The 25,189-nt window shown below is 34.0% G+C and overlaps 1 protein-coding gene across 1 annotated transcript; it reads left to right on the top strand.

The window, feature by feature from the left end:
- Window positions 1–1,265: 1,265 nt before the first annotated feature.
- LOC148281020 (erythroid differentiation-related factor 1) lies at window positions 1,266–24,906 on the top strand. Its single transcript, XM_088227453.1, has 12 exons — window positions 1,266–1,442; window positions 3,585–3,778; window positions 4,881–4,989; window positions 7,666–8,677; window positions 9,737–10,125; window positions 12,653–13,397; window positions 16,174–16,335; window positions 17,521–17,737; window positions 19,433–19,604; window positions 21,437–21,576; window positions 22,352–22,509; window positions 24,356–24,906. The coding sequence occupies exons 1-12, from the start codon at window positions 1,419–1,421 to the stop codon at window positions 24,844–24,846; spliced, it is 3,813 nt and encodes a 1,270-aa protein (XP_088083579.1). The 5' UTR covers window positions 1,266–1,418; the 3' UTR covers window positions 24,847–24,906.
- Window positions 24,907–25,189: the final 283 nt, after the last annotated feature.

Below are 25,189 nucleotides of genomic sequence, written 5' to 3'. Positions count from 1 at the left end.
AGACAACTGTAACATTTAACTGAAATAAATCAGTAAAAACATGAAAATATAAAATATCTACGAACATATTTATAAAGAAACCACTAATATAAATGATTATACATAGAGAGGAACATTCTAAAACTGGTAATCCCAGCATGGAAAAGTTCCACCTCTCTCAGTAGGCTGTTTAACAGACAAATCATCCTTCCTACAGGTATAATCAAAGGTAAATTTGTCCTGCATTCAGGAAGAACTAATGGTGTGTGTTTCTTAGCTTTTAAGTAGTTCGAACATATAATTTTATCCCTTCAAAACTGTTGGGATTATAAATAAACCCGTTCAGAAGTTTAAAGGCCATCGTAAGCAAGGCAATAATGCTCCTAGCTCGCAAACTTTTGATACCAAGCATACCTAAAAGGAACAATATTAAGTATTACAATGGGTATATCCATACTCTCATGTACAGGTAACTAAGAAGCTTCTTCTGTATTTTCTTCACCATTGGTGAGTAAGTGGCTTTTTCAGGCCCCTACACCACCGCGCCACTCTCCAGAATGCTACACACTAAATCTGTATACAAACATTGTATCTTCCTCCATAAATGCTACAAACAGGCACGCGATTGATTAAAACCATTATGATGATTTGAATGTATGACTTGTCTATTTGTAACATTCATGGAGGGGGATACAAAAATGAGTTTTTAGTGGGTAACTCATAAATGCTGATTTTGAAGTAATCTAGTTGTAGTAATTACCCAACACCGATTGGTGTTGAATTACCCGGTTATGTAATGTGAGAATATTACGTATCTTTTTTGGGTGATACCGTGTATGTTGGATTTGATCCGACGTTTCGGCTACCATTGCAGGAGCCATCTTCAGTTTTCCCTGAAGATGGCTCCTGCAATGGTAGCCGAAACGTCGGATCAAATCCAACATACACGGTATCACCCAAAAAAGATACATAATATTGATAACAGTGACCGTGAAAACCTTCGCACCTATGTAATGTGAGGTTTGTATGTTTTTTATTCAAATAAGAAAAACCGTCTAAACATAATTTTAAAAAAAGGTAAGTAGATTTTTTTTGGTTTGCATGCATTATAGAAATAGGTGATAGCTGTTTAACCTTTCTAATGCCATTAGTAATATTTAAAAATCTAAATTTATGGTTTTTCCAGAGTATGTTTATTGTAATAATTATTATATTTTTATTGCAAATGGAATATTGCTAGATCATTCCAGAAGGAGACGCCATAATACAAGTTAGAAGAAAAAGATATAGAAAAATGTGTTTTACCACAATAATGTCACAACTGTCAGTTTGCAGAAAAATCTAGTAAAATCTCGAATCGTGGTCGATTCTCGTAGAAGTTTTTTTTTTAAATTACTTTAATTAAATCGATTCTATAGTGTTTGATAACAGCAAATAAGATGTCTGATGAAGAAAAAGAAAAGGTTTGTAGTTTCTGATGATTATTTTTTTTAATTTTAGGTTATATTGTTATTTGTTTTTTTAAATCTTTTATAATTTACAACTTAAATGTGAATTGTTTACTGTATTTTTCTTCTTCTTGTTTCTCTTCTCTTCAATTTATATAAATATGTATGAATGTATGTATGCAAATTTAAATCTTAATCAATAAATACATAAATTTACGTCTAGCAAACCTTTTAAAATATACTCTTTTTTAAGATAATAAACCTATTGCGTTTGAAAAGGCTGGGAAACGTGGAAGACTGATCTACCAGTATACGTTATTACGATACTCTTGTAACATAAGACTTATTATTAATACGAAATATTAGAAAATAAGTAACTCAATTCTGGTGGTATATTTATGTACCACTTAGTTCTAGGCTTCTAGGTGTCCTTTAAAGGATTATGGACAATGCAGAAGGTAATTATTACGATGGATAATTTATACATCGCCATTTTCGTAATATAATACCTCAAAGGCGCTTTATAAAGTGTTTCTGTAAATAAATTTATTTAATTTTAACTTTGTTATCACATGATATGGAATCATTCAAATTATTTAGAGAACAAGTGGGTTTTAAGTTTTTTCCAAAATCTCACTTCGCTCTCACAGTTTCGCACTTCTGCTGGGAGAGCATTCCATGCCTTAGGACCTGCGACCGTTAATTAATAACTGCATTCATCAAATTTAGTGCGCGGAGGTATAATAATTTTTCCTTTCGCCGTAGATGTAGCTGATCTAAGCATAAGACGTCTGTCAGCTAGTTCATATGGAATGCATAGTTCCCTTAGATATTCCGGACTAGGGTTGTGCAGTGACTTATACATAATCTGACAGAGTTTGTACTCCACTTTCTGTGGGAAACATAGCCAGTGTAATTCCCAAAGTAGAGGAGTGATATGACTGAACTTAGAGATTTAAAAAATAAGTCTCGCTGCGGCATTCAATACAGACTGTAGGCGAGTCATCTTATTCGTTGGTAGACCTGCGTAGATTCCATTACAATAATCAACTTTATACACTACAAATGCAAATTTTTGCGTTTAATTTGTCTCAGCTGGTAGAAGCATGAATTTATCGTCCTACTAATTTGAACGTCAAGAAAGAGGTTAGAATTAAGGAAGACTCCCAGTAGTTTGACGGTGGGTAAAGCGGTACTCCTTATATCGGGTAGTGATATATCCTGAATCGAATTCCGTCATCAGGGTGAAGTCACTCATAGTTCTGTTTTAGATGGGATAAATATTAGTCTATTTTCATCCATCCAGTTTCCCATTTTCATAATAATTATGCATTTTCTGTATGTTTACAGGCAGCACTATTTTATATGATCAAATCTAGTACTAATTATTATATTCACTCATCTATTCACATACTACTTAAACTTAGCAATGAATTAAGCTCTATCGGGATCTTTTGCTGTTCAGTATCGAAATTTAAAGATCTTTATTAATGGTAGAAAAATTTATAGGGTCATTTAGCCATTTTGTGTTCTATTCCCACTATTGTTTTTGTGGTTTAATTTATATAATTTAATTTCCATTTATATGTTTGTTTATTTTGTACCGTTTATCACTTTGTTGATTGAAGTTTAAACCTATTTTTGTATATTTTTCAAGATGTAAAAGCCCGCTTGGGGCGTTTAAAATAAATAAATTATCATTATTTAAAGTAAAAATATCAATAATTTAAAGCTAACGTCTCTTAGTCACTACTACGCAGTAGAAACTTTTTAATAAGAAAATACGATTAGGTAGTATACTTAAAATCTTGAATAATTAAAATATCGTTCAATCCAATACCTTCTACCTTCCCCTTATTTTTATTTATTTATGCAAAAAATAATGTAACTGAGAATTTATTTTTTTAATAATTTATATCCTTTACTAAGAATCTGTACCCTGGACGTAAAACATTGAACACATGTTAGCAGAGGTATTTCGGGTACTTGTTGTTTGATATTAGTTTTAGTATGATTTAATATTCAGTGTTTGACAAAGGAACAGTTTTGTTCTGAAACATATCAAATTTATTTTAGTAATTTTACACAAACTAGATACTTAATTAAATTATTAAAAATATGTATCTGTCAGTTGAATATTGAGTTTCCTGGTTCCAGGCTCGCTCGCGAAGCCCTTCGCCCGACGTGAAGTCTACAGCCGTAGTGAAATACACGTCCGTCTTGTGCCCCGTGGAGTTTGCCAGGTTACAGTGTAATACCGACCTCAATATGCCCCCCTCTAATTGGCTGAGCAGCGCTACGGATTCCTATGGCTTGAGACACGCCTTGAGCCAGACTGTCGGATTTTCCAGGTTCGTTGCTTGTATGTGTACTTATTATTAATTATTATCATTTTAATAAGAAGAAATCATGAATTTATGTATGTGTGTATTTTGTCATCATGGTGGTAAAAAGACCGAAGTGAAAATTTGTTAATATTTATTTTGTAACAACATTGCCACACATTTTCCTTTTAAAATATATCCAGCATTTAAATTTTCAACATGTTCATTAACCTGGCTCGAATAAATGTCAGTATTTTGTTTTTATTTACTTAAAATGATATAGTATTCGCATTCTTATGATTTAAAAATATATATATATTTATTTATTAAAAGAAAACAATAGCCATTTTACAATGGCTATTGTTTTCTTTTCAAAAAAAATACAATATTTACAAATTAACCAAATTTATAGGCCAATTATAGTTTTTCCAAATATAAGTAGATACAATGCAAAAAAATAAGAAAAAAAGAGTACCATTGAAAAACCACTCTGTATAATTCCACTTGTAAAAAAATAAAATATAACAATAATAATGAAAAAGAACATGAAAAGATTTTTTCTCGCTGACTTAAAAAATCCTTTGGTTACAGCGGATCCACACGGAGTAACTCCAGATCAGCCTTCCCTCCTTTCTTCTTTCAAACAAGAGAAAATTAATATAATATAATATAAGTTACCCAAATATTGACTGATGGCCATAAAGTGAATTTTGCAACAGAAATCAATTGATTCAAATGAAAAATTACCATTTTTTATTTCGAAGCATTGAAACTTCCAGTCAAACAAAGAAAGAGGTCTCAGCAAAATGTTCGTATTAGGTTTTCACAGTGATCGTTTGCGATCAGTTTGCGCCATTAATAATGTTCTGAACTTCAATACAAAACGGCAACAGACACTCACCTTATACTGGGGTCCTCCACCTTATTGTTTGCTTATTCTCGCGGTCAGGCTAACTGGGATGATGGTTCATTTTACATTAATGTGCCTTGTGAATTTTTTTAATGACGTTTTTGTTTTGTATATTGCTTTGGTATATTATTCGTCCCAACTCAACACAAACCTTTGGTCCCATGGAGTTGAATGATTACGTTGAACTTTTTAATTGAAATCCTAACGTTTTTATTTTAGTTTCCGTATGACTCACATGTTCCCGGATTGTGTTGGAGAAGTTGATGTTGTGTCGGGAGCAGAATGTATCAAAACTCTTCTCAAGCTTCCCTATCATCCCAATGGAATGGTAAATAATTATTATAGTATTAATTTGATTCAGTTCCGACATATATATGTACATGTGTTTTCTTACTGTGCTCGCTACAAAGTTTCGAAGAGCAAATGTGTCAAAAACCCAAAATATTACAATAGGGAAATATCACTTTTTTAAAAACATTTTTAAAGGTCTATGAAATACTGTCTTCATGTGTTTTTGTTCCTGACCATTCAAATTTATTTAGAACATTGTCACGAGTCTCGACATTACAACTATCAAGGCCAAATATGTTGAGTTTTTCTAATGACATTTTAAAAAAAATTATAAATGAAAACATTTTCCATAGTATTATAAATATTGATTTTGAAAATACAATTAATTATTCTAAATTCTATTTATATATTTTTACTGGTATTCGTAGTATGTCATATTTCCTATTCTATAATGTCTCATATAAATAAGATATGGCGGTTAACAAAAACTTAAAATTTAAATTATATTGTTGGGTGTACTACCTGGGTGTTTTTAATCTGATAATAGTTTATAATTAGCATACATTATTTTTATTATCATTAATCATTGTTTAAAATGTGAAAAAAAATACACGACTACAGGCAGAACACAATTAGAAGCGTACGAGTAAACATCAAACATAATTATTGTACCGAATCTTAAAGCAGGGTTCTCATGAGGACAATACATTAGACAGGAAAATATTGTCCTATCCCAGCTCCGTGATCAGCAGAGACATAACAATGGGACAATACAACAATTTGACCGTAGTTCTCATGCGAAACACTGTCAAAATGAACACATAACGATGAATTTTCCGAGCCAGTTTCCTGAAAAAGATTATTTATTTTACAATATTTGAGTTTGTGCAAATGTTTGTAGACAAAAGACTGGATTTTACCCTCTCGGGAGTCCAGCCAATGACAGGTCATAAGCCTTGTAAATGCCTAGACTTCCATATTCCCTTCTTTAAAGTATTCTCCATCCCTGTTGTAATTCGTTATTTATTTTATACCAAGATTTTTCGGAATTGTTGGAACACGAACTAAATCAGTGATTGCCACATGGTAGCTCGCCGAGGCTTTTTCGGTGGCTCGCGTAGGATATTAAATTTGACTAGTAAATTTTATTATTGAACTCCGAAAATAAATAAAAAATGTGCTAAATTTCAATGAAATGCTTAAAAGGTTGCTGTCAACGTTTTCCACAATGAAGGTTAAGAGTAAATATAGAAACAGACTCACAGATTTACATCTTGATAATTGCATTCGGATGGGAGTGACAAGGTACTCACCGAGAATTGAACAAATTGTGGAGGAAAGTTAATGCCATTCTTTTCACTAATTAATTTACTCTTTATTTTAACTTTTATTTTTTAATCACACATATTTTGAATTATTATTTTGATTATAAATAAATGTTTAAAGAATGCATTTTATGTTTTATTGTTAATCTGATGTTCTAATTTATTTAAACGAATATAAAAATATTATGTATGGTATGATAAGGGCATCGGCTAAAAAACTATAAAGAGGGAATTTGTATAGGTAGCTCACCAGACAAGTTCAATTTCTGAAAGTAGCTCACATCCTTATTGAGTTTGGAAACCACTGAACTAAATAATAAAAAGGCAAATTTTTTGCTGATATTTTTGACAAAAATCCGCAGAGCAAGAAGCTATTGTTTTACTGTCCTGTCCATGCACATTCACACAAGAACAATGCGGCTGCACTCGGTGATATGGGTAATCCATTATCCTGTGGATGTAGCCTGCCCATCTATCTCTAGGACAATGTCTCCAATTATCCTGTCCTCCAAATTTTTATTCACACAAGGACAATAAGCGCGATGCTGGGACAGGAAAATATTGTCCTGTCCTTGTGTAAACCCTACTTAAGTAAGCAGGATAAATTGGAGTAGGATTTTTAATTGAATTGTACCCACATACAAGGGCATATACCATACAAACGAAAAACCAAAAAAATAGTTTTTTTTTATGTAAAATGGTATCAATAGCAACGAGGTACCATTGACAATTGTCATTTTTGTGAAATTAAAAAATGGACATAAAGCTTCGCCTATAAATTTTTTTATAAATTACTCTATTACTACTAAAAAAAAGCAAAATCACGTATACCCTTCTACGTGGGCATAATGAGGAACTTCAGCCCTACGGGAAATTGGATACAAAAAATGTTTTCTTACGCGGGGTAAAAATTAGAGCATTAAATTGTACTGCAAAGTTTCTTGAAAATGAACAGAAAACATAATAATAAATATTTTGATAAAAACGCACTACTTTAAATGACGTCACTGGTTCATGTGAATCAACCTATAATCTAAGAGCTATGGAAGATTTCCGGTCTGCTTGTCGCTTCTGGACCAACGGGAAGAACTGAATGAGAATAAGCGGAAATGAACCTCTGACGTTACACGCGGAGTTATTTCAGAAATACAACACTTTGAAAAATCGTAGCGCCGATAATACGAAATATAAAAATTAAAAAAAAAAAAATTGACTTAGTTTAACAGTCTATTAACAAATATATTTTTTTTAAAAAACCACTGAACTTCCTCATTCAATTCTAAAGAAAAGTGTATGTGTTTAATAAGTAGCCCATTTAATTATGTTTTTATTGAAAACATGTATTTGATTGAAACAATTTGTTTAAATTCATCAATTTATCTTTTTAGATCAGTATGATGGTCCACAGAGTTGAAAACACGTTACTTTTGGATGACTTTGATATCTATCGTTATCTCATGAAATCCGAGTGGTCATGGATGAAGAAATTCTTCTATGACAATGTTGTCAAGACCCTCAAGAGCAAAGACAAAGTCATGTATATAAAAAATAAAAGCAGATTCGCGTTGCAACAAAAAAGCTTAGTTTCCAAATTCTTGTATCACAGTTTAGTGCCCTCGTCGCAAGCCAGAGAATACCAGGAAAGTAACGACACAAGCTTTCCGAGTTTGCCGAGCACCGGACCGCATCTCCCCGAACCCAATGTGCAGGAAAACATCCCAGATCCCGGGTTTTCTAACCACACATACAACAGAAATGTCGTCTGGACCTTTGAAGACATTCAGATGTTGATCGGTAGTGATATTCCGATATTCGGCGGAGTGGATCGACCCTGCGTCAGTCTCCGCCTGCGAGATGCCAGCGAACCCATCAATGTACTGACAGGCATAGATTATTGGCTCGACAACCTGATGTGTAATGTTCCGGAAGTCGTAATGTGCTACCATCTCGATGGAATCGTCCAAAAATACGAACCGATCAAAACTGAGGACCTGCCCAACTTGGAAGACTCTAAGTTCTCGCCAAAAGTAATACGGAACGTCGCTCAGAACATCTTGTCATTTTTAAAGTCGAATGCGACGAAAGCGGGGCATACGTACTGGTTGTTTAAAGGGACACACGATGATGTTGTAAAGTTGTATGATTTAACTACGCTGTGTGGAACTTCTGGCAACACTTCTGATGAAAATCCCTTCACTATTCCCGTGGCCATGTTACTGTATAGAGTTGCTAGAAATATGAGCCTCCCTTGCCAGGCCGGACATATAAGACTCTTGCTGGAGAATTGTATAAAGCTGTTGCCCGTTGAAAGGTATCCTCAGATTGTAGCTTCTTCCCATTACATGTTGGCTAATTTGTACCTTCCCGCTGACACCAATCCTGGGAACCCTAATTTCAAAGGTATGTTTGATCGTTTACTAATGATAACCTGCTCATTACACAACATAAGCAATTTGTATTGTAGTCTGTAAAATGGAATAAATTAATTATTTTAAGCATTTAATCAGTGTTACAAGTCATCTAACGCCCCTAAACTTCCTCCGACTAACTGTAAAATTAGTGCTGAAATGCATTTACAGTATTCTTATGGAATACTTCAAATTAAGTAAGTTAGTGGTTTTTTTACTTCAAATTAAAAAAAATTATGTAAAAAATGTTTTCTTATGCGCGGTAAAAATTAGACCATTCAATTGTACGGCGAAGTTTTTCTAAAATATATGAAAAAATTCATAAAAATGAACTACTTTGAACGACGTCATTGGTTCTCTGAAATCAACCAATGACAATGTCATGGTACATTTCCAGGTACCAGAATGTCAACCCAGCAATTAGGACAACTCACCGTAGAGAACTTGTGATATCACAGGCGGAGTAATTTCAAAATCAATTAACTTAGAAAAATTATGGCGCTGATAATACGATACATAAAAATATTAAAAATAATTTTTGGCTTAGCTTGATAGTCTATTAACAAATATAAATATCTTTAAAACCACTAAACTACCTCATTGTCGGCCTCGTGGTGTAATGGTCAGCGCGTTAGCCTGCCATGCAAGAGGTCTCGGGTTTGATTCCCGACATGGTTGATGTGAAATATTTATTTGAATGGGTGTTTTCACACTAGAATATTTCATAGTCCCTGGACTGGTACCTGAAGCGTAATCCTGATCATCTTACCTTCATGTAACAAAAATGATCAAGATGCGGTGCGATTGGTGTACCAATGCAGTGCCCTATGCACCATTAGGTGCGGAAAGGGAACGATGATGATGATGATGATGAAACTTCCTCTAGCTGAAAAAATTTATTTTTTTAAACTTGTCACATTTAAATTAATTACAAATTGGTAAATAAATAACAAATTGTAAAAGTTGCCATTCTCAAGATGCTTAAGATGAGTGTGAATTCAAAATAAATTGTTGATGTGGATTCTATTTAACAATTTGAACATAATTCTAGAGTCGTCAACAGGAGAATGCGAATGTGGCGATCCGATAACGTGCCGGCGTCGTGACGAAGACGAAGAAGAATCAATATCATTCTCTGACAAAACCCGAGACGACGTGGCGACCACATCCACGAAAACTCCGACTACTCCCGCATCCTCTCAAACCTCGGAAAGTCAGGAAAACTCCAAGGGCGGGCAAGTGAAGGCTAATGAAGGGAACTACACCCGGAGAGTTGCGGTAAATAGTTTGATGGCCCCCAAGGTAGCCCTGCCTCCTGCAGAGGTTCCGCCCCCCTCCGTTGGGGGAAGAGTGGGAGAGAGATGTCTGCTGTCTCTATCGCATGTAAAGGAAGGATTAGAAGCGTTGAATCTATTCCCAGATAGCAGTAAAAAGGATAAAGTGAGTATCAATTTTGTTCATTGAATCTTTATATTTTCATTATTTAAAAAGAAGAGATGAGACAAAATATCCCAAATGATCACTATGATTGAACCCTGAAAAAGATGTATCAATTCAATGAGGTAAAATATTTTTTATATATCGTATTATCAGCACTATGATTTTTTGAAGTTTTGAAATTACTCTGCGTGCGACACAACACAAGTTCTCTTCAGTGAGTTCTGCTGATTGATGAATTGACTTTTTGAGCAAACCAGAAATCTATTACAACATTGGTTGATTCGGAAGAATCAATGACATCATTCACAATAGTTCGTTTTTATTAAAATATTTTTTACTTTTTGCCGTACAATATAATGCTCTAATGTTTGCCGCGCGTAAGAAAACATTTTTTATATCCGATTTCCCATAGCACTAAACTTCCTCATTCAAAAAATACCCATTTTTTAAGCTCAACGAGGAAGTTTAGTAGTTTTTAAAATATTTTTTTATTTGTTAATAGACTATCCATAGAATTAAGAATAGTCCAGAAGGAGCGTAGAATCATATTTGAATACATCGGACTGTGTCCAATAATTCCCCCACTATGCCTTACTTTCGCCGCGTGCATTCGTGAAGCCGCCGGGTTATGTTGCTTGATGGGGGAAAAAAAATCATAACACAAATGTAAGGTTAAAAAAAAGCAATCTGTTAATTTCTCTAAAATTTTATTGTGCACGCGGAAACATTGATTGACACAACAGAGTAGATAAGTAAAGGGTCATTTAATAAGAGTAATTGAATTAATGAACTTTGAAATTAAAATATTTAAAAAAATATTTTGCATAAAACTGATGTTTTTATATCATTTTAAATAATATTAGATGTTTTAATGATAATTTTGGTCAAATGTCTACCACGGCGTTGTTTAATCCGAGATCCAATTTTCATTAGTTCTCTCATTAGATGAGCAAAGTAGATATAAACATTTGTTTGTTTATTACACATGAAATGTGATGCCATCCTGTTTCTTTAAGATTCTAGCAGTATTTCTACACTTTAAAAGGACACAACACGGCATAGTTGAATTCAAATCAGAAGTTGCGTACTGAGCGACGTCTACAAAGAAACTAATGGGTCAAAACGTAAACCTACTAATTTATGAGTAGTTTAGTCGCCTTCTGTTTCATGTGCGTATGCGGTTTCTGGACTATTCTTAATTCTATGAGACTATCCAATTAAGCCAAAAAAATGTATATATTTTTATTTATTGTATTATCATCGTTGACTTTGTTGTGAAATTTTGAAAATCTCCACCGAAACTTTGAAATTACACTACCTGCTACGTCACGAGTTCTGATCAGTGAGTGATCAAATCACACATCTGAATGGTAAAACCGAACTGACAAGAAGAAAGGAAAACTCGTGTTTAACTGACTTTTATTGTACGAACCGCTGATTTGCGGGCATTCTACGACATTGTTTGACACGATTGAATTAGATTTTAGGAACGATAAGCAGTTTGATTTTGTTTCTGACATTTTTAATTTTAATTCGTACCCCAAACAAGGAAACCGGAAATCTGTTGACAGTTAATCATTATCCCCATGGTTGCCACAACAACATAACAACTTTATAATTTATTAGCTAATGCAAACATGTGGTTGCATAAATCTGTTATGTTGCAAAGCAGTTTAGTTCAATAGCCAATGACAGGTCATAAGCCCTGTAAATAACTAGACTTCTATATTCCCTTTTATTAAATGTTCTTTATGTCTGTTTTAACATATTATTTCTTAAAACTTAAAGTACAAAAAATAAGTACTTGAGCGGATTTATTGCTAAAAGGAATATCTTCCAGTCTTTAAAAAAACAGACTGGTCAAAAGAAGAGTTGGTCAAAAATTTGTCCTAAAAAACCATAAATATATATCAAAAGATACATACATAAAAAACCTAATTAATTAAAAATAACAGCTGTTTTTAATTGGGAGATAATTGCTTGCACATATTAACTTTAAAAAGTACATTATGTTATGCATATTAAATGATGTGGAATCAGATAATGAGTTTGGAAGGAGAAGAAAAAGGGATAAAAATGTGTATTTTTTAAAAAAAGGAGAGTTCAGGATTCTGAGGATATATATATACAGGGTGTTCTTTACATAGTTCTAGGGTGTTCTTACATAGGGTGTTCTTTGATACAGTTCATTTTTATTATTTTTTTAATACATTTTTGAGAAACTTTGCCATACAATGCCATAAATGCTCTAATTTAAAAAAATATTTTTATATCTAATTTCCATTAGTAATGAACTTCCCACTCCACCTCAACCCTAAGAAATCTTTCCTTTTAGGGAGTGGTTTCAGACTGAAATAGGTTCTCTATTCGACAACGATCAACTAATTCTAAAAATCGTTAGACGAGAAAGTACATTGAAATAAATATATAAGGCTGCTCGCACATAATCCAATTATAATAATACAGATTGTAAAATGTATGTTTTTTATTATACTAAACAAATAATTGTGTTCTTTGTTTTTTACAGGAGACTAAACAATCCAAGCAGAAATTTAAAGAAGAAGAGAATCCAAAGATGGCACGACCATTTGAGCCGATACCGATGAGTTACGAGCCATTACAAAATATAGATGTCCACAAAATGGCTACATCCGATATCCCAATCGCACTCGGATACCCGAGCAAAGAAAGTACAGAAACTGAAGAAGAGACATGCGCAAACAAACAAGAGAAAACAAGTAGAAGAAGAAGAAAAAAACGTCACTCCATCGAGACGGATCCTAAAAACGTAGTCACAAAACAGGAAATCGAAAATCTCATTAAAAAACAAGATGGCGCGCTTTTGAGGAAAGATAATTCACTCCCGACGTGGCAGGATCCAAACGAAGAAGACGATTCTTTCTGGAACGTCCATTTAAAAATTTTACTCTATGAAAAAACTTGTTTGTCATACGCCACTTTGGCCGAACAGCATTACAAAGATGGCCAATATGACCTTTCTTTCAAATATATCATTCTCGCACAGAAATGTCAGGATATTTGCAAGATTCTTAGTGACACACGTGCTGTAGAGGACACCTGCTTGCTGGGAAGAGCCGGCGATAATCTGTTCCAGTTTTCAAAGAACTGGGAAAAATATAACAGTTCGTTCTTGAAACAGCTCAACTCTTTGTCAGATGTGGAGTTGAGGATAATGAAAGAAGTGGACAATGATTTGGAAATGTACGGAAAGTCGGGAGATCAGGAGCCTAAGAGGACTGATGCCCTTTCTTGTAAGTACAAATAAACATTAGGAGTAATCAATTAAGATCTATCTTTTATTTTTCAGATTTTTATTCGCATCTTAAGAGAGGTAACGCCCTCACTTAGAGGACCTTTCTATGTCCTCTAACCTCAAAACACGATTCAAGCATGCAATATCTATAGTTTTCCTAAAAACAATTTTAAAAACATTTTATTTCAATGTTATGTTGATGAATTTATTTAAAATTAAACACATAGTAATTTTTACCACATAAGAGTTTAATATATTCTAACACAACTAGTTTCAAGTATTCTGAATTACCTATCATCAGGTGTAAATATAAACTAAACTAAAATATGTACACAGATTAGTACTTAGGTACTGATAGAGTCGGGTGGAAGGGGCAAGGTAATGTGAGGTGGAGAGAGTGGGGTTTCCCCAATTATGGGGAATATTGGTAGCGGGGTGAAGAAGTGCACAGAACTATTAATAATTACGCAGAGCTGTTGGACTTTTACACAATACTTCTGCTGAAATTAAACCCGCTATCCTATCCATTGAACGGCCATCACCTCAATTCTCCTCTTTTTAAATGTATTTTTCGTTTTCGCTTTTGTTCCTTTTTTTTTACAGTTAATTACATATGACTGTATGTTATATAACTGTATTATATATAATAAGCTTTATACACTTTAACTGTATATTAAGATCCCTCTGGGCGTTTAATAAATAAATACTACGCTTGAGTTGTACGTAAGGTTTGTTAGAAGTGCTCTCGGCGGAGATGACGGTTGACTTTGGTGGCAAGTCATCAAAAAAATATGTAAAACTCGTTTTTTGTACTTTGATAGTTATATCATTAGAATCTGTTATTTCCGATTTGCAAAAAGACCCATCGCTTAAAGGTTTAAATTATAATATACCTATTCTTTATTATTATGTTTATTAAATTACATATTCTACCATCATGCGCGGTGGTCCGTTCATAGAACGCATGGAACCATTGGTTCCCCTACATTTTGGCAAATAATGTTTATAAAATAGCATATTTAATAAATTAATTATCAGTCATAATACCTAACATTCAAATTACTACTAACAAATTATGGAATAATAATTTGATTAATAATCGAGATAAATTGTGAAGGAATTTTACTATCGCCTTATAAAAATATGTTCAAAAGCAACGTAACCTCCCATACATCCATTTACCAGCGCTGTCATGCGCGTACTGATCGATGAGTACTCGCTACCGGCTGGCTGGGTATCGATTTAAAGAACGATCGCGGTGGAAGCGAATTTGAAATTCCGTTCCAGCGCCGTACTGGCGCAGGCGCAGACTTCATTTCTCACTAGGCAATGGAAGCGGTCGAAACAAACCAATAAATTATTTTCCATGTAGTGTAGCGCACCGCGCAGCACAGAGATGCCATTTTGGTATTTTGGCACTGGACATAATAGTTAAATTATTATTTTATGGTAGAGTAGAAATACAATGTAAAATCTAGAATTTAATTCAAACATAACATTAATGTAATGTTGATTTGTTATAAGAAAAAAGTTTATAATCTACTACATATGTTGATTTTACGGGTTCAAATAATGACCAATTCTTTTTTGTTGAAAAGTCATGTTTTTTAACAAGATAATGTTTATTTTGGTTTCACTACATTTTAGTCAAATAAAATATAATGCCTCAAAATACTTCGCAGTTTTTTATTATAGTATATAAAGTAAAGTTGGTTGATTTGTCATTACAATTTATTACTAGATATGTAAAATTATTGTTTTTATTTCTAATCATGTATAATGTATTGAGTTTGTCTTTAATTTTTTAAGGGCAGTGTATATTATAATGTACCAATTACTTATATATTAATTGCTTCCCTAATTAAAAACCCACCGCACGCCCTTGTCTACCATATATGTAGATGTGTTACTATTACTACTTTATTGCATTATTTTGTATTTATTTTTACCATCAATTAATTACCGAATCGAATTATAAAATTACTATAAATTATTAATAACATATTGCCATGTATTATTTATTTATTTATTTATTAATGAAATCATACAGTCAAAAAACAAGGTACAAAAGAACAATTTTAAAAAGTAAGACCAATTACAGATTTCACACTAATGAATGCAGGAGGAGAGGGGAAAAATAATTTAATTCTAAAAAAGTAAAAATAAAAATATTACATAAAAAGTTCATAAAAGAAGAAGACATTGTAAAGCTACTCTACTTCTCTCTGCTTCCATGAACATTTCAATTTAATTGTAAAAAAAATCACAACTAACAATAAATTATTTGATGCAGGTAGTAGATAAGTAGTAGTAGTAAGTATAAATTAAGAGTTGAAATCAAATTATTAAAATTAAAAGTAAAAGTTAAAATAAAAATGAAAAGTTTAAATTAAAATTAGGTTAAAAGTTTAAGTTAAAAGTTAAAATTAAGAATTAAAATTAAAAAGTTAAAATTGAAAGACAAAATTAAGAATCAAGAATCAAGAATTATTATATAACTTTTCTGCATTCCATTTTTCAGCATGTATAAAATTTTACTATTTATATTTTTCTATTATTATTTTGTATATTGTTTTGATTATTTTGTATATTGTTTAATTTGTTAATAAGTGTTTTTGATTTATATATAGAAGAGTCTCGACTTAACATGGAATTTTCTAACAAGTCGGGATGTAAAAAATTATAATTTTGCTCTATGATAAAATTGTGTATTTTGTGCATTAAATATATAAATTCAAAGTAAATAATAACCTATTATAATTTGACTCTCCAAGGTATAACGCCACCAAAAGACCTGGAGGAGGCTATGATATTCAGCTGCCAGTTCTATAGTCAGGCCCTCAAGTTATCACCAGAGAACCAAAGAGAAGAACTACTCAGAAGAATAGCTTCCGTTAAGAATGAACTTGGAGTCAGATATATGTACAATGCTCAAGGTAAAGCTCTCAAGTATTTATTTACATTTCTTATTACCTACCCAAACTGTTCAATAGGGGAAAATATATATGTAGCATTGAAATTGGAAGAGATGTGCGTTAAGACGTATTCGGGATATTTAAAAAAAAAATTTTTTGTATATTGTTACCCACTAAAACCACATATTTGTATCTTCCATGAATGCTACAAATAGGCAAGTGGTGATTCATTATAATCATGTCATTATGATGATTTGAATGCACACATACTAGAATGTGTTTTTAGTGGGTGTGGGTAACTCACAAATGCTGATTTTGAAGTTATAGTAATTACCCTGCGATATGTTATTTTAAGTAATAGTAGGTATGCTCTTTTTATACGGTTTCTTTAAATTTATTTATTTAAAACTTAAAGTACAAAGAATAAGTTCTTCGGCGGACTTGTTGCTAAAATTAATATCTTCCAGCCAGCCAAAAAACAGACTGGTCAAAAGAAGAGTAGGTCAAAATTTTGTACAGAAAAAGCATATATATATATATCAAAAGATACATACATAAAATAAAAATAACCTAATTAATTAAAACTAACAGCTGTTTTTCAAATGCGAGATAAGGCTTGCACATCTCTCTTCAATCCGTGCCTCATATCCGAGGATGGCGATTACGCCTGACTCCAGGCATGGCTCGTCTGTGGACAGTCTCCCTCCATCTGGAACGGTCTTGTACTCTTCTATAGGCATTTGTCAGTGATGATTCTGATAACTCAGTGACTGCTGCTCTATCTTGTCAGTTGACGTCCACGCGACCTTGTCCCTTCGACACTTCCCAGGAGAATAGTTTTCTCCAAACTAACAGAGTCTCCCCTGGAAATATGCCCAAAGAACTGCAGGATTCTTTTCTCGCAAATGGATATCAGTCTTTCTCCTATGTCCAGTTCCTGGAGAATAGATGCATTCGTACGCTTGCACGTATTAACTTTTAAAAGAAAGCGCATTATTTTATACATATTAAATGATGAATGATGAGGAATGAATCTATGTTGTTTGTGTAAATGTAATTTCCATGTAAACTTTTTTCAAAAGCTCTTTGGGCGTTGAAAACAATAAAATAAATATGTTTAGTATGTAATACCATGAACATTGCGCAATATGATTATTTTCTTTTATTTTGGTAAAATACCGATTAGTTGTCAATTCATTTTTCCAGAAAATTACGCAGAATTTTGCCAGAAAGAAAACCAAGAAAATGGCGCGAGTAAAGACCCACCACTGTTTGAAACTTATTCTAAGAAATCTCTCGCCTGTCTTATGGAGTCTGCCAGGATATTTGAACAAGTGAATGACTTGCCGAATTTAGCTCTCCTGCACTGTAATACGGGGAGGTTCATGAGATTCAAAGCGCACTGCAACCAGATTAATCACAGGTAAGACAACGTAGATCCTTTTAGCCGTTCTTTCGCTGTCCATACGCTCTACATGTCCAAACCAATGCAACACCCCTTTCTTGATTCTATCGATAATGCATATCTCAGCCATACGTAGTTCACGGATCTCGACATTTGTGCACCTATCATACATCGTTTTACCACACATTCACCTGAGAGATCGCATTACGACAGCATTTCACCTACTTTCATAATTATTTTTCCAATTCCATACTTCGCTCCCATACATTAGAGTTGGCACTAGAACTCCATTGTGAACTGCTAGTTTTGTCTCATGTGATATACATTAGTTTGCCAAAGTAGATTTTAGTGCACCGTTCACCCTGTTCCCGGCACTCACCCTCCTTTCAATATCTTTCTCAGTCTATCCAATTTATTTCGACCGACCAAAATAACAATAAAGAAGAAAAATATTTGCGATCAACAATAATAAATAGTATACCATCATCATTATTCCCTTTTCTGCACCCTGGCTTTGATTGCTGACAGGTTTACCCTGGACCTCGAGAAAGGTAGGCAAACGCGTCAATCACTACACAATGAGGCGGAATTATCTCCACTTGATTTCCTTATTCAGGATCTTACATCCATTGAATCGAAAATGCCTGTCTGGCGTTCTGGTTCTATTTTACGTACAGAGTACAGAACTATATTCTTCAGCTGCCTAGACACAAAAGTAATAAATAATATATAAATATAATATGTAAAAAGCAGACACAATGGAAGGGCACGTATGACAAGATGTATTAATGCGGAAGAAGCTCGGAATGTATGTCAGGATATAAATATTGTGTGGTAATTTATCCTCTCTGCCTACCCCTACGTGATGGCAGCGGTAGTAGTAGCAGTGAGCAACTCTATTATTAAATAAATCAAAGCTATTTCAGAATTTTACAGCAGTATCCAAAGTATTCAAGAGCTTTGGATCTAGGACAGTCAAATAATGTAATGAGAAAGCAATTATTCTGTAAGGTACACGGTAGACCTATGGGGGTTTAAGTCCAGTGATCGATAATACACACACGTGATTTTACCTAAATTATGGAGCAACGATCCAAGAAGTAACTCGGCATTTTCTATTTAATACAATACATTATATTCTGCAAGACAAACAGTATTGCATACAGGATGTTAACTCAATAACGAAATCAGATGACATGCCCAGTCCTGGAGTAGTATATTACTTTATTCCCGCCATGGAGACATGAATAACAAAAGAACACGGTCTATAAAAGGACAACAGGGCGTAGTAACATCAGTCAGTCAGTTTTAGCATATAACCCAAGTCAATCGGTATTGCTGTTACTCTCGCGCTTCACAAAAAAGTGCTGTATATTATACATTGTTTCTTCTGTCAATCTCCAACTGGGGTAGGAGCAATCAGCAAAATCCTACAGTTCAACAAAACGGGTTTAGATATTTTGCTGTGTTCATTAATTCATCATTCCATGCCATAATCCAGGGATACGTTTGTATGAAGAAGTATTCCCTAAATAATATTTTTACCCTCCATTTTGCTCTCCTGTATAATTTGTTATTTGCCAATGAGCCTGTTCTCGCCGTGTACCCTTCAATTTGTTACATGTACTCTAGGTTGTAGAAAGCAGTAAATATACACCGGACAGAAAAGTATTTGGACCATTGATACAAATATGTGTTTTTGATTCCTTCCAGCCCGGAACAAAGGCGGTTATATAGTCTGGCGGTTGAGCACTATAGCCAAGCTCTACGGTTGCTACTGGGACAAGGTTGTGACGCTGTGCGAGATTTGGTGCATTGGGAACTGAGCACGGCGCTCTTGACACAGGCCTGCTTGTTGCAAGACTCACCGCCCGATACTGCGGACGTGAGTTCTTATTGAATTATTGTAAAATTATAAATATCTTTTAATCAATTTATTATAATAATAAATTGTGATACTTAAATTTGCAAATTTGGAATAACCGGTGACCGTTTTTATCGGTTTTGCGACATCTTTGAGACTGCTATCTTTATTATAAAATTAAATGTATTTATACAAGATTTATTGTATTTACCAAGTAACACTTTATTAAAAGGTCTTTCAGATTAAAATAACTCAATTCAATTACTATTTTACAATGTATAATTTTTACCAGTCTGAAGATGCCCAGTGCTAATTGGTCAAATAAACGAGTGGAAGTGTACCAAGTATTTTTAATCTATCCATACTATCATTATAAATGTGAAAGTGTGTTTGTGTTTCCTTCACTTCGTAACGGAGCGACTGATCAACTTGATCTTTGTGCCTTCTTGATCCTGAAAAAATATCACTTCCTCAGAAAAATTCTCGATGGAAAAATGAAATAATATTCAAATAGAACAGCGATGCTACGTCGCCATAGACTAACAGATCGTTGTTTTTTTACATGGCAATAGTTGGAGGACCGACATTCGATACAGGCTAATTTTTATCCCGAAAAAATGTATCTTTCCATCGGGAAAATTCTAACTAATTTCTCCTTAATACCGTGTGAGCAAAGACACGGGTAAAAGCTAGTAACTTGTATAAAAGTTATCATTTAATTACTATTTTACAATTTTTAATTGTTTATTCTTACTGAAAGAGGTAGAATGTATGGGTATTGGAGCGAGAGTGGAAGCAAGCGGAAAGGAGGATTTACAACAAATAATCAAGATTGTATGCTGTATGCCTGGAGAGCGAATTGGTAACGATTTAAAGTAAGTCAAAAGTGATGGTGAAAGCAATGAAACCGGTCACTGGTTGTTCCAAATTTGTGGATTTATGTATCACTCACCTTTTATTTCTATAATAAATTTCAATGGATGTTTTAAATCAGTTTTTATTAGATTTTTTCCTGATGTTTGGTCAACATTTTATTTTACAATTGTGTTCCTTTTGGATGCCTTTATTATTTTACAAATACATCTTTTCAAAAAGGTACATCATCTAAGTAAGTTCAATACTGCGGATGAACCATTGTCAAAACGTTCAGGATGGATCTTGCAATTTCATAAAAAAATAAATTTAAATGCAGTTTATTTTGTGTTATTATATTAGAAAATATACTTTTATTATCGTATCTGTCTATACGAAGTTAATTGCGGCAGTTAAACTGGCAGTTACGTATGGCATATTCGCTTACGTCTCATTCGCTGTATGGGATTTAAGGATATACGCAGTACTGCTTTGCTTCTTTAGCAGGGAGGATTCATTCGCCGTACTAAATTTAATTGAATATAAGCAGTCTATTGGTCAATTTTGAAATTCAATTATACCAATCAATGCGGCTTGTCCCATTCAATTGAAAATGCCAAAAACATATTTTCATTTTTTTGGCTCATACTCGGTATTGAACTTACATAGATGACATATTTAAATAAAAAAAGTACATTTAAAAACAAGTTCGAAATTAAATCTCTCTTTCTTTCTCTGATTTCAATCTTCTAAGATGGATTGGTTTGCAGCAGAGCTCTGCATGTCCTCTGCCACTCCAGTCCATCCTGCGCGGCCCTCTTTAACTCTTCGTGTGACCTGCAGCTCATATCTTTGCATAAATCTACGAGATATTCTCGACAAGGGCTCAACAATAAAATGTTCATAAATAAATATATACAATACACGATAGGTATAACATACACTGTGATGAGTAAAGGAGAGTTATTTGGTTTAGTTCCGAGTTGTTATGTGTGTTTCAGGCGGCTGACGAAGCAGCGGAAGCCCTAAGGGTGGCCCTAAGAAGCTGCCCTGCGTCTCCGGGGGCCCGCCAATGCCTCTACCAGTTTCGGGCCGCTATACTCCACCACAGGCTCGCCTCGCTTTTCCACAATCAGTACAGGTCAACCAATCTATCTTAACACGTTTGCAGTAATGCTGGCTATTGGCCATCTAAATCGTGTCTCTCATTTATACAACACAGAGGCCAGGAGGTGAATTCACAGATGAGGCACAAAACTTGAGCTTGAGAAAATCATATTAAATTTTTGCTTTCTTACCGGGAATCGATCCCGGAACCTTACGTGTGTGAGTCAAGTGCCCCACTACACCACAAAGGTCACCGTAGTATGCCTTTAGCATGGATACCAAATATGGAGTCCCTACTTCACTAAAGACATCGAGCTACTGGTCCAAAGATGTGCTACGAATATCCCCAAATTACTCAAAAGGATGCCCTACCACAGTTAAGTAAAAGCACTAGGACTTGAATCATTGGAAAAACGATGAAAGGCGGGTTACTTGATATAAATTTCTAAGATATTAAATTATTACTATGACTGCTCCCTGCTCGAGATGTATCTATCAAATCCCAACACCGATTTACTGGGTCATAACTGGAAGCTCCATCATCCCCAATTCCACCTCAATCTCAAGAAAAACATTATTTCTAGGAGGGTTGTTTTAAACTGTGATAAATTGCCAAGCCTATTTGTCCATTCCATTTCTGTAAACCAGTTCCAAATCTGTTTGGATACTTTTTTTTAAGGAAGAAGAACGCAGACAGTACACGAGATACAGGCGCACCAGCAAAGGCTGCTTGCCAAATAATAACTTTAAAAAATGCCGTCAGTCTTAAAAGACAGAATTTGTCTTCTAATGCGTGTTTTCTATTGCAGGGATCCAAAACTAGAGTTATCTAAGAGGAAAGCCATGGTAGCTCTGAGTAAACTCAACTACGAGCAAGCTGTGAAACTGTTTGCAATACTAGAGGACTCTTCTATGCTTCTCACCGTGCAGTTGGAACATGTGGCCCTATTAGAATATCAAGCCAATAGTGAGTACACATTATTTCTATTTCAATTTATTTATTTATTCGATGCGTTTATGTACATTTCAAGATACATATTTCAAAGCATACAACACGAGGTAATGAGGAAATTCAGTGGTTTTTTAAATATCTGTATGTATCGTATTATCAGCGCAGTGATTTTTTAAAGTTTCGTATTTCTGACATACATCATGTAAGGGTGAGATAAGCATCATGGACAAAATCAAGAAAGGAGCTCTGCGCTGGTTTGGACGTGTAGGGTGAATGAACAGCAAAAGAACGGCTAAGAATATTTACATTGTGAATGTTGATGGATGCAGAAACAGAGGAAGACCGAGAAAGACATGGCATGACCAAATCCAACAAATACTTGAAGATGGACATGTCAAAAGCCTAAATAATCGGCGCGCGTGCATGAGAAGATGTATGAATGTAGTTCTGTTCTCTCTGCCTACCCTTATGGAGAAAACAGCGTGATGGTTTGTAATTTTGAATTCCCGGTCTGAAAAAACGGTCACTCCACTGGCCACGCCCCTATTATGTCACGATTCATGTTTATTTGTTCCTGACCATTCATATTTGTTCAGAAAATTAATACGAATCTTGACATCATAACTACCAAGGCCAAACATGTTGCGTTTTTCTAGCGACATATTGTTATTTATTTCTTTATTGAATTCATGTATGCAAACATTTCTCCACAATATCCATATTGATTTCGAAAATACAATTAATTCTAAATCCATTTCATATATTTTTATCGGTATTCGTAGTACATTCGTAGTACTTCGGGAACTACACTGGCTACGTTTTCCACAGAGGGTCGAATACAAACTCTGTTGGCTTATGTATAAGTCACTGCACAACTCGGCTCCGGAATATCTAAGGGAACTATGCATTCCAGATGAACTAGCTGACAGGCGTCTCACGCTTAGATCAGCTACGTCTACGGCGAGAGGAAAAGTTATTATACCTCTACGCAAACAGCGCACTAAATTTGGTGAACGCGCATTTGCGGTCGCAGGCCCTATGGCATGGAATGCTCTCCCAGCAGAGGTGCGAGGCTGTGAAAGTGAAGTGATGTTTCGGAAAAAACTTAAAACCCACTTGTTCTCTAAATCATTTGAATAAATCCGTAGCACGTGACAACAAAATAAATTATTTTAATTAAATTACAAATTTAAAAGCTTCAATTAAATTAACTTAACAATAGAATCACCATGTAAAGCGCCCTTGAGGTATTTTATTACGAAAATGGCGCTATATAAGTTATCCATAATAATAATAATTCGTCTTTGTCGTATTGTTAACTCAAGACAAGATCTGGACTTTTTTGGTTTAAGTTTACAACGATTTAAACGAGCACTAAATAAATAGTCCAGATCTTGTCTCGATGTCCCTTATTTTTGTCAATGCTTCTTTTCTTTTTTTTAAATGTTTTAAACTATTCTTTTATTGTAATATTTAAACCCTATAAATTGTATACACGGACAATGTCTCTTAATAAATAAATAAATATGTGATATTTCCTATTCATTTATATATTACATTTTAAAAATTAAGTCGATCCTTAATATCTCGGACTAGCATCCCTTCCACAAAACCCTTACGCCTCCCCTACCCAGCCGCTTCCCTAGTCCGGGTCCGGTGTGTATCCCTCCAATATGTTTTTAATCTCAATTTTAAAAAATATATATTAAATTTAAAAATGCAATTCTCCAAAAAATCTATTGAGATATTATTAAAAGTACATCATAAAAAATGTTCCTCCAAAGTTTTGCGGTATGGCCCTGAAAATCCGTGTATAACCACTTACTGACTTTTATGGTTGACTTATTTATTTTCATTACAGACAGTGCAGGAATAAAGCTAAAATGTCTCACGGGAGCGCTCGAACTACTGCAACAAAGCGAGCCATTTGTAAAAATCATTGCGGACAGACACGGCAGTGGGAATAACTCTGAATCTCCTGACAAAGAAAATAAAAATACCAACCTTCCCGCTGTAGACAAAGCGGAAAGCAAAGACGACAAAAACAAGGATAATGACGATGTCCAAAATGAAAAAGACGTCGAAGATTTAAATGCAGAGTTTAAGTTGCTAACGTTGTTTCAACAGAGGTTGCAATTTGTTCTGAAGAGCTTAATCCAACTTTGTCTGCAAAAGCACTCGGGAGTTTCCAAAAAGGATTCGGAAAAAATGTCTTCTGTTTTCAAGAATATGTACAGCCTCACTTTGAGAATAGGAAAATTTAATCACGATGAGTGTAAACGCTTTGCCACCGTCCTGTGTGAAACTCTAGTTAAAATGAAAGACTTTTCCAATGAAAACATAGACTTATAGTTGTGTATTTTTGTATCTTTAACTGTTTACAATCTTTTGAAATAAAAAATTTGCTCAATATATTTTTTGTTTTAATACTTTTAATTAAAAATAAAAAAAACACATCCCCATGTTTTTACCATTATAACGTGTTATAACTTTTTTTATATACAGGTTGTTCTTTAAACCCTGTCACATCCGAAACCTCGATAATCAGTATGAGCAAGAAGACATATTGGCACATTAAAATAAATTTTTAGAATGAATAAAATTTAAAAAAATAATATATTTAAAAACACAAATGATTGCTAACTTCTGCAGGGGAGAAACGAGGAGGGGGGAGTCTGACACACCGTTAAATGCG

Source organism: Micrasema longulum, unplaced genomic scaffold (genome assembly GCF_059751315.1).
Source record: "Micrasema longulum isolate JH-2025_06_02 unplaced genomic scaffold, ASM5975131v1 h1tg000504l, whole genome shotgun sequence".
Classification (NCBI taxonomy): Eukaryota; Metazoa; Arthropoda; class Insecta; order Trichoptera; family Brachycentridae; genus Micrasema; species Micrasema longulum.
This window is presented reverse-complemented; position numbering and strand designations above follow the sequence as displayed.

Coding starts and splice junctions, on each gene's coding strand:
- LOC148281020 (XM_088227453.1), top strand. CDS start 1,419: ATGTCTGATGAAGAAAAAGAAAAG. Junction 10,126..12,652: donor ATAGCAGTAAAAAGGATAAA/GTGAGTATCAAT, acceptor TGTTTTTTACAG/GAGACTAAACAATCCAAGCA. Junction 21,577..22,351: donor CTTTTCCACAATCAGTACAG/GTCAACCAATCT, acceptor TTTCTATTGCAG/GGATCCAAAACTAGAGTTAT.